Genomic DNA, 12042 nt, shown 5'->3' with positions numbered 1-12042 from the left:
GTGCACTTAACGCATCGCCTTTGCGCGAAGTTGAACTGAACATCACTGAACGTCGATTAGGCCCATAGTATATTCTCCCTCCCTAGTGTAACCAAGCCAATTTATCACATCGGACAGTTCATGGCTGTAACCCTAACCAAGCTTCACTGTGTAGTCCAAGGGGGCTTACCTAATCTCCCTGTCACGCCTCGCCTGCCTCTCCCTCCTACCAAACCAAACCAACTCTTTCTTTCTCTCTAACTTAACCTTTCTTCCCGCCGCCGTCATCTCTTCTTCCCTCCTCTTCTTTCATTCCTGTACTGTCTCCGTCCTTTGTGATCCTCCCCAGCCCTACCCATGGCTTCTGTGAGTTCTCCTTCCCTCACCTTCCCCGTCCGCTCACCGCGGCTTCGCGCCAGCCGATTGAGTCGGTCGGACATATCTCACGCGTTGGGCACTGCGAGCTTCAGACTAACGATAATGTCTTCAATGTCTAGCCCCGTCCTCCTCACAACTTCGGTGCCCAAGGATATCCTCTCTCGAACGGCGCGCCGAACCCAAACCCGGTCCCCGGGGCCACGCCGCTTCTCCCCAACAATGGCCGAGTGATTCAGAACGGGCCAACTCGGATTCTGTGCATTGCAGATGTTCGAGGTACGGGTTATCTGAGGAGATCCCGACTACCCGTGAAGCTAATTTGATCTTTAATGTAGGCAACTTGAAGTCTCTGAACGAGCTGGCCAGGCAGGCTCGCGCAGACCACATCATCCACACCGGTGATTTTGGTTTCTATGATGATACCTCGCTGGAGCGCATTGCAGACAAGTGAGTGTGGTCTCGATAAACCTTTTTTCACGCGCCCTTGCGGCCCAACGCGAGGCGCCATCTTGGCGTAACCAGAAAGTGGGCGAGATCTGCTAACATCTCATCTGCTTCCCAGGACCCTCAAACATGTGGCACAGTACTCCCCTCTGTTGCCCGAGAACGTGAAGCGGACGATCGCACAGGTTCCTCCTCAGCAATCGATCAAGCAACGCTTTACCCCGGACCAGCTGCCCCTCTCTGAACTCTCTATGCTGCTCGACAAGCGGATTACTCTTGATGTTCCAGTCTATACAGTTTGGGGTGCATGCGAAGACGTGCGTGTGCTGGAGAAGTTCCGCTCCGGCGAGTACAAGGTTGACAAGCTGCATATCATCGACGAGGCCAACTCCCGGCTGCTGGATATTGGCGGTGTGAAGCTGCGTCTCCTGGGTCTGGGTGGTGCGGTGGTGATGCACAAGCTTTTCGATAATGGCGAAGGAAAGACGACGATTGCTGGTGGCCAGGGCACGATGTGGACAACGCTTCTGCAGATGGGAGAGCTGATTGACACCGCCAATCGCGTCTATGATCCGTCCGAGACCCGTGTGTTTGTGACCCACGCATCGCCCGCTCGCGAGGGCATGCTGAACCAGCTCTCTGTCACCCTCAAGGCGGACTTTTCCATCTCCGCTGGTCTCCACTTCCGTTACGGCTCTTCCTACAACGAGTTTTCCGTCAACCCGTCCTTGGATCACTACCGCGGCAAGTTGGCTGCCTCCAAGGCCTCGTTCAACGATGTTTGGGAGACTGTTCGCGGCGAGGTCGAGTCGGCCATCTCATCTAACGAGGCGCAGAAGACTCTGTTAGACAATGCGCTAGACGTGGTGCAGAAGATGCCGTCGATAGCCAACGGTGGGAACCCCTTCGGCGGCCCCGTCGCTGCTGGAAATGCAGCTGGCCAAGTTGATGAGAGTGCGTTCAAGAATATGTGGAACTTCAACCTTGCGGATGCTGCTTTTGGATACCTGGTCCTGGAGGTTGAGGGTGGCCGCATTGCGACGGAGATGCGTGCCCAAGGCTTCAACTTCGCTCACCGTAGCAGCAAGCCTCAGGCGGGCGGAGCTGCCCCCATTGCTACCGGTCCTCCGGCTACCACTGCGTCTCCCGCTCCTACCAGCGCCGCTCGCCCTCCTGCGGTGAGTCAGTTCGGTCAACCTACGCGAGGCGGTGCCCCTGCCCCCGTCTCGGCCAAGGGCTCTCCGGCGCCGGTCATCCCTAAGGTAGCCACCCCCCAGCCTCCCGCTACTTCTTCTGCCCAGCCCGGCGGCGAGGAAAAGGTTGCCGCCGAGACGAATGGCGCTCCTCAGCCCGAGAAAGCTGGTGATTCTCCCGCCCCTCGGGGTGAGAAGAAGCCCAGCAACGGGCTCTTTGTGTCCAACGTCGAGGGCGAGCAGGCCGTCCGGGATCTGCTTCCCGAGGAGGACAAGGCCAAGGTTGTGAAGATCGAGAAATGGGGCAAGTTTAACAACTACGTTGTCACATTTTCGACCGTTGAAGAGGCCAAGGCTGCTCTGGATCGCCAGCCCGCCGAATACAAGAAGCCTTCTCCCGCCGGTCAGCCTCGCAAGCCCAACTTCAAGTTCTTCGAGGAGCGAGGCCGTGCCCAAGGTAACGCCGGCACATGGGGGTCCAGCACTCGCGGTGGAGCTACTGGTGGCCAGCGCGGCTACCAGAGCGCCAGTGACAGCGAAGGCGCTCGCCGTGGCGGATTCAGTGGTCGGGGTCGCGGCCGGGGTGACCGTGGTCGTGGCGGACGAGGCCGTGGTGGCTTCAACAAGGGAGGTTCCGGATCGGCTGACTCGCCTGCTCCATCGACTCCTTCCGGTGACAAGCCTGCTCCCTCCGGCGGTGATGCGTAGAGCATGAGACCTGCCCTACTTGATTATACTGCTGCGTCTTTTGGGCCGTTGGCGAGCATTGCGAGCTCGTTTTCCATACGCCTCCCTTCATGTTGTCCCCATGTTCCTCCCTTCCCCCTATCTTTGAATTCTCTTGTGTCTTCTTCCCTCCCTTTTTTTGTGATATGCAAATTCCCCCCTATTTCATTTACCACTTTTTCGAGCGTGGACTTGCTGCTGGCCACGAAGAGGGAGAGAGTGTGTCTGATGAACGATGCCAGAAAAAAAAGAATGAAGAAAGAAGCCCCCTCAAGAAAGAAGCAAAAACCCCCAAAAAATCCTCCATTTTTCTGTACTTTACTTCTTTTTTTCTTATTTGCAAGAGACCAATATCGATACCCTTACACCGCTTCACGCTGTGCTAGACATCCTCGTACATTGTAGGAGGTGAGGTGGGATTGCAGAAACGCAGATGCTTTGTGTACACGGAGTAGATACATTTCGGAGACATTGCGAAAAGAGCGCGAGCCGTCCCAACCAGACCTAGATATTCATGTTCGCCGGTCCACCGAAGTTTCAGCTCCAATACAACCATCCTGTCAGATTCAAGGAGATACTGAAAAGCAGATGGCATTTCGTCGCGCGAGATGCGGGAAAACAACCACGGGAAAAAACAATCAAGGGACAAACTACTGAAGAAAGGACACGGAGGCAGATAAAATCAGAAATCCCAGAACGGGTACCGAGCGATACGCCGTGCGAACGCGCGAATTCAATCAATTCCCAAGAACCAGACACGTATTTGGGGGATGCTTATTTCCTAACCGTTTCCTCTTATTTGCTCCTGTCGTTTTTTATTTCATGACGCCGTGTGGGGTTCAAATCCAAATGAAAGATAGGGTATGAGTGCAAGAAATGATGCATGAGTGGGCGTTATCGTTCCGCGGATCGTGAAGTGAAATTGGATGCTGGGTAAAAGCGTTACTTGGCGCGGCCCATGATAGCATCGACATCGCTCTGGTTCACGACCACTCCACCCTCGGAGCATCGCGCCTTGGTACGGAGTTCGGAGCAGAGATTGTCTACGTCGATTTCGCCGTTGCGGAACTTCTCCATGGATTGCAAACGATCCCTGAGGAGATTATGTTAGTAATCACAATGACAGCGAGGCTTGTCCACGAGTAGGGCGCATACCAGATCTTGTTGCAGGAGAGCATCTGGGACTTATCCTCGCCCGGTACCACTTCATCCTCATTCAACTTGTCATCTATCAGAGAAATCAGATCTTTCTTCTGTGTTGGCTCATTCGTGGCCTCGGTGATGTTGTGCGACGGGCTACCCAAGTCCGGAAGAGGGAACGCATCATTGAAGAAAGTGCCAAAGTCCTGGGAGAGAATGGCATCTTGGGGCTCGCGCCAGTCACCAAACAGAACCGGATCGAACTGGCCACCATTCTGCTGTGTAAGCCACTCAATCCCCAAGGATTCATCCGTTGATCCGTCCATGGATCCCGCGGTGTTTCCAGAGTTATTGTGAGTCTGCATCTTGTGCTCCCGAGCAGCTGGAATGGGGTTATTGATATTGCCGCAGGCGAGGCCGAGTTGGGCGCAGAATGATATCTCACCGTCACTGGGACTAGTCTTTCCGCAGCCACAATCGTCCTTAGGAGTCGTCTCGTGCGGCTTGGATTCCCGAGGGGAGTTGACGCTTGGCTCAGGGGAAGTCCCGTTCGATGAAAGAAGCTGGCTCTGGTGAGAATCAGACGAGGAGGATGGCGAGTCCGAAGTCGAGGTATCCTGGGCAAAGGGCTTGATGGTAGAGCGAGTCATTTGGGCCACGTTGTTCGGAGTGCCGTTGGATCCCACGGTGCTCGATCGGCCATGGCCAGCTCCAGCAGGGCTGCCACCATTGGGTCCCTGTGAGGAAAGAGAGACATTGGACTTGGTGGGGGACACGTTGGTCGGACTGCTCAAAGATCCACGGCTCAGCACACCCGGGGCAGGTGGAAAACCGTTCGGGACGTTGGACTGTTCGTTTTTGTTGAAGATGCGGCGGCCCGGCAAGTCGCCAAACTTGGGGAAATCAAACAGGAACTCGGAGTTCTGGAGACCAGGGCCTCCCTTGGAATGAGCACTGGGGATTGCACTCATTGCTGAGATACCAGAGCTGTTCGTCGCCCACGAGAGGCGTTTACGATACTCACGCAGTTCTACCTGCAACCGCTCAATCTGAGCACGCAGCACGCTGTTCTCCTGGTTTGCCGAGTCCGACGACTTCTGCAGGTCCTCCACTTTTGTTTCCAAATCCTTCAGGTGCTTCTCCTTGCGCTCCCGGAAAGCCCGCTGTGCCGCCCGATTTTGAGCTTTGCGCTTCTAATCTATCCATTAGCATCAAGATTCCCACCAGGAATCGCTACACCATCACACCGAGGGCAGCATACCGTAGTCGGCTCAGAGGTCAACGGCTTCCTTCCGGGCTTCTTTGCCTCGCTCTCCCTCCGTTTGTTTCCGTTGTCCTCCCCGTTGGTCTCCGACTCGCCATCGATCGACTTGCGTTTTTCGCCCAGTTCGTAGTCGCCCAGACCGGGGGTGGTTCCCGGAAGATCGCCAATGAGACTGGCGGAGCCGGGGAATTCAAAGTCTGCCTCGTGGTTGAAGTCGAGATACGGGCTTTCGTCATCCGCCATTCCGAAAGCGTTGGAATGTGGGAAGGCGTCGTCGAAACCACCGGACGGTGGACCGCTCATGCTGTGGGAGGAGCCATGCCCCGGGGAGGTGTCGTGTTCGGATTTCACATGAGCTGTGCCACCCGGCTGGTCGTGCGAGGGGTTGTTGGAGGAGAGAGCCGCGAGAAGGAGATCGTGCTCGTTCGGGGACAGGTAAAGACCCTGGTTGTAGTGGTTGTAGTCACCCATTGTGTTGTGTGGTGTTCGAGATGAATCGTTTCCACGCAAAAGGCCGGGCTTCCCGCCCGAAGTAGTAGAAGCGCTGCGGGCCAACGTTTTCTTCAGCCGTCACGCTTGTCGATTATTCGCCCGTCCGCGGTGGATCCGATGCCAACGGTCCACTGGATTGCGTTGGTTGTAGAATTTGATCGGAGAGCCCGAGGCAGCGGTGTGGAGTGATAGGGAAAGGGGGGGGGGGGGGATGGTACAAGGAGAGATGAGGAAGGGAGGGATGGATGGATAGAGTCGTAGTGGGTGAATCGAGTGAGACGACGGGGCTGGTGCCTGGGGCAGGTGGCCAGCAATTGTGGCAACTACTAGGCCCGAAGAGAACAAGGCTGAGTTTGCGTGAGCAAGAGAGAGTGTTGAGGAAGAAAAAAGTCGGACTCGATCGATGATGATGGAAGAGGGGAGAGAGAGGCGGATCGGCACCTTGGTCGACCAATGACCCGTGCCCCACGGGCCCGGGAATGCCTGCTTAGAAATCGCCTTCCACCCTGTTCTGTTCACTAACCCGATTGCGGATTGAGATCCATGGACTACGACCATAATCTGGTACCATTCTCCCTCCTCGGACGAACCCCGTGACCCCCTCCCTGACTCACCCTGTCTATCGCAGGGTCTGGGCCCCAGTCAGCATTCGTATTCCTCTCCATCCGTCGAGTGGCGGTCCCCTGCGTCCTGAGCCCTGGGTCGATCCTGGAATATTGGTCGATGAGACTCGACGGAGAGATGGATCGGTCTACTTCACTCTGGGTTTCGTCGTAGCGGATTGGCTGAAAACAGATCTCCATCCGGACGGCCATCGGGCGGTCGCTCGGGCACGTGATCGGAGCCTCCCAGATCAGGCATAGGATGATTTTCTCTCGCGGCGTGATCCCACTCCGACCTGTGAACTCTCCACCCGGATCCCGACGCCGCGTGTTTCCCCGTGATATCGATTGCATATCCCTCCCTCACAATGTCCGATGTGACCGCTCTCGAGGCGGAGGTCAAAGAATTCAAGCTTCAGGTAGGCAATGCCATCATCAGGCCGGACCGTGCAACTCACCATCCCCACAGCTGGAAACAGTGCAGGCAAGCTTGCAGGTAGATCCCGACAACACAGAGCTGGAAAGCCTCAAGACTGAACTCGAAGAACTCATATCCCTCACCGAAACCGCCATCGCGGAACTGAAACCCGCCGCACCATCACCACCCACCCCGGCGCTCACCAAAGAGAGATGGTCCAAGGACACGGGACCGCCAACGGCCGACCGAGCGGAGGAAACCCTCACGGCCCCGGCTACCTTCACCGTCAATGAGAATGTCCTGGCGCGCTGGGTGTCTGGGGACGGTGCCTTCTATCCAGCCCGCATCACCTCGATTACCGGCTCCTCCACCAATCCGGTGTACATTGTGTCGTTCAAGTCATACGCGACGGTTGAGACCCTGCACGCCAAGGATATCCGACCCATCTCGGGCCCAGACTCACGGAAGCGCAAGGCTGATGGAACCCCAGGCAGTTCGGCGTCGCCGTCCCCAGCGCCCCCTCACCCGAGTGTGATCTCGGCGGCTGCAGACATCAACCCCGCGCTGGCCACCCAGGCCCGAACGGAGCCCAGCAAGGCCACCGACGGACCGGCTCGCCCCGCCAAGGCGCCACGAAAGGTCAAGGCCAATAAGGAACTCGAGGAGGGGAAGATGAAGTGGAAAGACTTTGCCACGAAGAGCAAGGGCAGGAGCAAGTTTGGCAAGAAGGATAGCATGTTCCGCACCGGCGAGGGCGTGAATGCTCGAGGTACGTTCTATGTGCCCGATGTACCCTCTGTATGACGTCTGGTGCTGACTTGGTGTTTTCTAGTGGGATTTACAGGCTCTGGCCAACAGATGCGCAAGGACCCGACCCGGACACGACATACATACCAGCAGGCGGACGATGAGGGCTACTAAGAGGCTGATACCCGGTTCGGATGTGTTTTCAGCGGGCCTCTGGTGGTTGGCTATGTTCTTTTTTTTTTTGGAGTTTCCATCTCTTTACGATCATCATCTTGATTTTACATTGTCCTCGTCGCTAACGGAAGATTTGGCGATGTAGATGCCGTTCATGTCCCTCGGAACTCGGAGTTTCCTGTCCATAGAAGGCGGTCCAGCGAGGAGTCGGTTCTTTTGCAGTTTACAAAATCATTTAGGAACGTGTGTGGCCCAAGTAGTTGAGTCTTCACATCTTCTAGCATCACCATTCGAGTAGGTTTAGCGAACAAGATCACCACACTCGACTTCCACTGTCCGAACTGTGTTTCTGTGCAATTCTTCTGGTACTGCCTTAACGTCACTCACTATGTAGCTATAATTCATCACGACCTAGAGACCGTGAGGTCAATCCCACGCTAAACCCCATCAGGCCCAGCCCACCCCTGACAACTTTTTTTCTTCCGTCCCGCTTTATTTTTTTTTCTCTTCCTCCCCACTACACAACAACCCTCCTTTTCTCTCTCCTTTTTTTCCTTGTTCTTCCTGTCTATAGTGCTTTTTGTGATACCCATCTGAGCGGTTTGTCTCGGTACAAGCTGCTCATACGTGTCCTTGCTGCCCTAACAGCCTGACGAAGGGGCCTAGGACAACCCCGCGACAGTGATCAGTTCATCCCAAAACAAATCCCTTTTTTTTAATATCATCCGACCATGGACCAGCAACGGTTCCTGCAGCAACTGCAGGTCGTCCTGAACCGTAAGTCCGCGGATTGATCGACTTAACCCCACGTCGCTAACCCTGTCGTCTGCAGCCTCCCAGGGCAATGTCAAGGAGGCCACCGGGATCCTACAGCGGGAGTTCTATAACCAGGCTCAGTCGCTCGTCTTCCTCATTCAAATTGCCACCGGCCATGAAGACCCGGCTCTTCGTCAGCTCGCTGCCGTCGAGGGCCGCGGGCTGATCTCCAAGCTCTGGTTGAAGGTCGCTGCCGACCAGAAGCCCCAGATCCGCGAACAGCTGCTTCGGTCGACCATGGGCGAGAGCGAGGCCCTGGTGCGGCACTCGGTGGCACGGATCATCTCGACCATTGCCAAGATCGATCTGGAAGACGGCGAGTGGGTGGACCTGCCCAATATCCTGCTGCAGGCTGGTAACAGCGGCAACCAGGATGAGCGGGCTGTCGCCATTTACATCCTTTTTACCATTCTCGAGACTCTGGGAGAGGGCTTTGAGGAGAAGTTCCAGGATCTGTTCAGCCTGTTTGCCAAGACCATTCAGGATCCGGAGAGCGCGGAAGTTCGGATCAACACCCTCCTCGCTTTGAGCAAGCTTGCCATGCACCTTGACTCGGAGGAGAACATGGCTCCCGTCAAGGCTTTCCAAGACATGCTCCCGTCCATGGTTGCTGTCCTGAAGGACGCCATTGACCAGAATGATGATGACCGGATCATGCAGGCCTTCGAGGTTTTCCAGACCCTGCTCGGCTGTGACCCCCAGCTGATGACTGTCTATCTGAAGGACCTGGTCATCTTCATGAACGATATTGCTGCCAACACTGCGGCCGATGAGGACACTCGTACCCAGGCCATCAGCTTCCTCATGCAGTGTGTGCAGTACCGCAAGCTCAAGATCCAGGGTATGCGGATCGGCGAGCAGCTCACCCGCACCGCCCTGCACATCGTCACGGAGCTTGACGAGTCCCCGTCTACCGATGACGAGATCAGTCCAGCGAGCTCGGCTCTGGGTATGCTCGACATCCTTGCCCAAAGCCTTCCTCCCAGTCAGGTGGTCGTTCCGCTCCTCCAGGCTCTCGGCCAGTACTTTAACAGCAACGACCCCAACTACCGTCGGGCCGGCATCATGGCCCTGGGCATGTGCGTCGAGGGTGCTCCCGACTTCATCAGCACTCAGATGAAAGAGATCTTTCCCATGGTTCTCCAGCTGCTCGCCGACTCGGAACCCAAGGTCCGCCAGGCTTCGCTGCATGCTGTCGCTCGTCTGGCCGATGATCTGGCCGAGGACCTCAGCGCCGAGCACGAGCGTCTCATGCCCCTGCTGTTCAAGAACCTGGCCAGTGCCATGCAGGAGTACAAGGGTGAGGAGGACGGCCCCACCATGAACATCATGAAGGCCGGCATCAGCGCCATCGACGCTGTCGTGGACGGTCTGGACGAGAAGGACGTTGCGCCCTACCAGGCCGAGCTTGTTCCCATTCTCCACAAGCTGTTCAAACACCCCGATTTCAAGATCAAGGGTCTCGCTGCCGGGGCCCTCGGCTCGCTTGCCTCCTCTGCTGGTGATTCCTTCCTGTCGTTCTTTGACGAGTCCATGCACCTGCTGCAGGAGTTCGCTACCGTTAAGGACAGCGAGGAGGAGCTTGATCTCCGTGCCTGCGTCACCGACGCCATGGGTGAGATGGCCGCTGCTGCTGGTCCCGAGCGGTACCAGCCGTACGTGGAGCCTCTTATGCGTGCCACCGAGGAGGCTCTTCACCTTGATCACTCCCGTCTCAAGGAGAGCACCTACATCTTCTGGGGTGCCATGGCCAAGGTCTATGCTGAGCACTTCTCGCCCTTCCTTGAAGGTGTGGTGAAGGGCCTGTTCGCTTGTATCGAGCAGGACGAGGACGACCTTGAGGTTTCTCTCGGCGAAGCGGCCAAGGATCTTGTTGGCCAGGAGGTGACCGTTGCCGGCCGCAAGGTCAAGGTTGCCAGTGCCGATGACGATGATGATATTGAAGGCGAGATCGAGGATGTTGATTTCGATGATGATGAGGACAACTGGGACGACATCACTGCCACCACCCCTATGTCGCTGGAGAAGGAGATCGCCGTCGAGGTTATCGGTGATCTTGTCACTCACACCCGCAGCTCTTACCTGCCCTACTTCGAGAAGACCATTGAAACAGTGATGCCTCTGGCTGATCACCCTTACGAGGGTGTCCGCAAGAGCACTATCAGCACCATGCACCGCTCCTACGCTATGCTGTTTGCCATTGCTGAGGAGAGCGGCCAGATGCCCAAGTGGCAGGCCGGTCTGCCCCTGCAAGTTCAGCCGGCTAAGGAAGTCAAAAATTTCGGTGATATCCTGATGACTGCTACCCTCAAGATGTGGACCGAGGAAGATGATCGGTATGTATCACGATTTTCCCGTTATTTTTGTTCGATTTCTTTTTTCTTTGCATGATGAGACTTCTCGTTTAACCCAGCTCACTTTGACGCGCCAAAGAGCGTGATTGATGCGAAACACGTTTATCACATCTGATTGCCATTGCTATTATTTGTCATGTTATTCAAGCAGTTTGATCTCAAGAATAAATCACTGACCTGAAAACCCCTAGGGCTACCGTTGCCGACATCAACCGCAACATGGCCGAGAACCTGCGCTACTGCGGTCCTGCGCTCATTGCTGACGAGACTGTGCTCCACAATGTGATCCAAATGATCACCGATATCATCACCAAGAAGCACCCTTGCCAAATGGAGTTCGCTCCCGAGGAGGAGACCCTTGAAGCTGGTGACGAGTCCTCCGAGTTTGACTGGGTGGTCGTGGACACCGCTTTGGACGTCGTCTCGGGCATGGCTGCCGCTCTCGGCCCGAGCTTCGCCGAGCTCTGGAAGGTATTTGAGAAGACCATCCTCCGCTACGCTGGCAGCACCGAGTCCCTGGAGCGGGCTACTGCCGTGGGTGTGATCGCCGAGTGCATCAACGGCATGGGCGGCGCGGTGACTCCCTTCACCTCCTCGTTCCTCAAGCTGCTGCTTCACCGCCTAGGCGATGAAGACCCCCAGACCAAGTCGAACGCCGCGTACGCCGTCGGCCGCCTGATCCAACACTCCAACGCGGATGCCGAGATTGTCAAGGAGTTCCCTACCATCCTTGGCCGTCTGGAGTCCTGTCTGCAAATGAATGTCTCGCGTCTGCAGGATAATGCCACCGGTTGTGTCAGCCGCATGATCCTACGCCACCGTGACAACGTCCCGATCAAGGACGTGCTGCCCGTTCTCGTGGACATTCTGCCCTTGAAGAACGACTACGAGGAGAACGAGCCTCTGTATCGCATGATCTGCCAGATGTGTATGTCTTTATATGCTTTTTTATTCTTCGAGCGCCTATGCTGACTATGTTTCCAGACAAATGGGAGGATGCCACCATCCGCGAGCTCACCCCTCGCCTTCTGCCCGTCTTCCAGGCTGTCCTCACCGGCGATGAGGACCAGCTCGAGGACGAGCGCCGCGCGGAGCTCATCGAGCTGGTCAAGTGGCTGAACCAGGTGCAGGCCGGCGCCGCTCCCTGGGTGGAGCAGCTGTGATGGGACGATGACCTTGTAATGGATTTGGATAGACGGATGACTATGACTAGACGATACCCTGTGGTATCTGCGGTGATATCCACGATTTGATGAAACAAAAGTGCTGTTGTACATACTTCGCCAATTGATCCTGTTTTGTTTAACCTTTTTGC

General features: G+C 56.1%; 4 protein-coding genes across 4 annotated transcripts; 3 read left to right on the top strand and 1 right to left on the bottom strand.

The window, feature by feature from the left end:
* Window positions 1–336: 336 nt before the first annotated feature.
* On the top strand, window positions 337–2702 carry N7510_009546 (uncharacterized protein; the record flags this gene model as incomplete). Its single annotated transcript, XM_056981471.1, has 4 exons — window positions 337–345; window positions 477–633; window positions 693–804; window positions 920–2702. 4 exons carry the CDS (start codon window positions 337–339, stop codon window positions 2700–2702), a joined length of 2061 nt encoding a protein of 686 aa, XP_056829307.1.
* A 960-nt stretch (window positions 2703–3662) lies between these two features.
* yap1 (putative bZIP transcription factor AP-1/Yap1) lies at window positions 3663–5595 on the bottom strand (the record flags this gene model as incomplete). Its single annotated transcript, XM_056981470.1, has 3 exons — window positions 3663–3813; window positions 3876–5053; window positions 5122–5595. 3 exons carry the CDS (start codon window positions 5593–5595, stop codon window positions 3663–3665), a joined length of 1803 nt encoding a protein of 600 aa, XP_056829306.1.
* Window positions 5596–6586: 991 nt separating this feature from the next.
* On the top strand, window positions 6587–7557 carry N7510_009544 (tudor domain-containing protein; the record flags this gene model as incomplete). Its single annotated transcript, XM_056981469.1, has 3 exons — window positions 6587–6637; window positions 6688–7405; window positions 7469–7557. 3 exons carry the CDS (start codon window positions 6587–6589, stop codon window positions 7555–7557), a joined length of 858 nt encoding a protein of 285 aa, XP_056829305.1.
* Window positions 7558–8288: 731 nt separating this feature from the next.
* Window positions 8289–11890, top strand: N7510_009543 (putative importin beta-4 subunit; the record flags this gene model as incomplete). The annotated part of the gene is made up of 4 exons (XM_056981468.1): window positions 8289–8334; window positions 8390–10709; window positions 10919–11655; window positions 11712–11890. The coding sequence occupies 4 exons, from the start codon at window positions 8289–8291 to the stop codon at window positions 11888–11890; spliced, it is 3282 nt and encodes a 1093-aa protein (XP_056829304.1).
* Window positions 11891–12042: the final 152 nt, after the last annotated feature.

This window comes from Penicillium lagena (assembly GCF_028827675.1).
Source record: "Penicillium lagena strain IBT 129212 chromosome Unknown utg000007l_segment0_segment0, whole genome shotgun sequence".
Classification (NCBI taxonomy): domain Eukaryota; kingdom Fungi; phylum Ascomycota; class Eurotiomycetes; order Eurotiales; family Aspergillaceae; genus Penicillium; species Penicillium lagena.
This window is presented reverse-complemented; position numbering and strand designations above follow the sequence as displayed.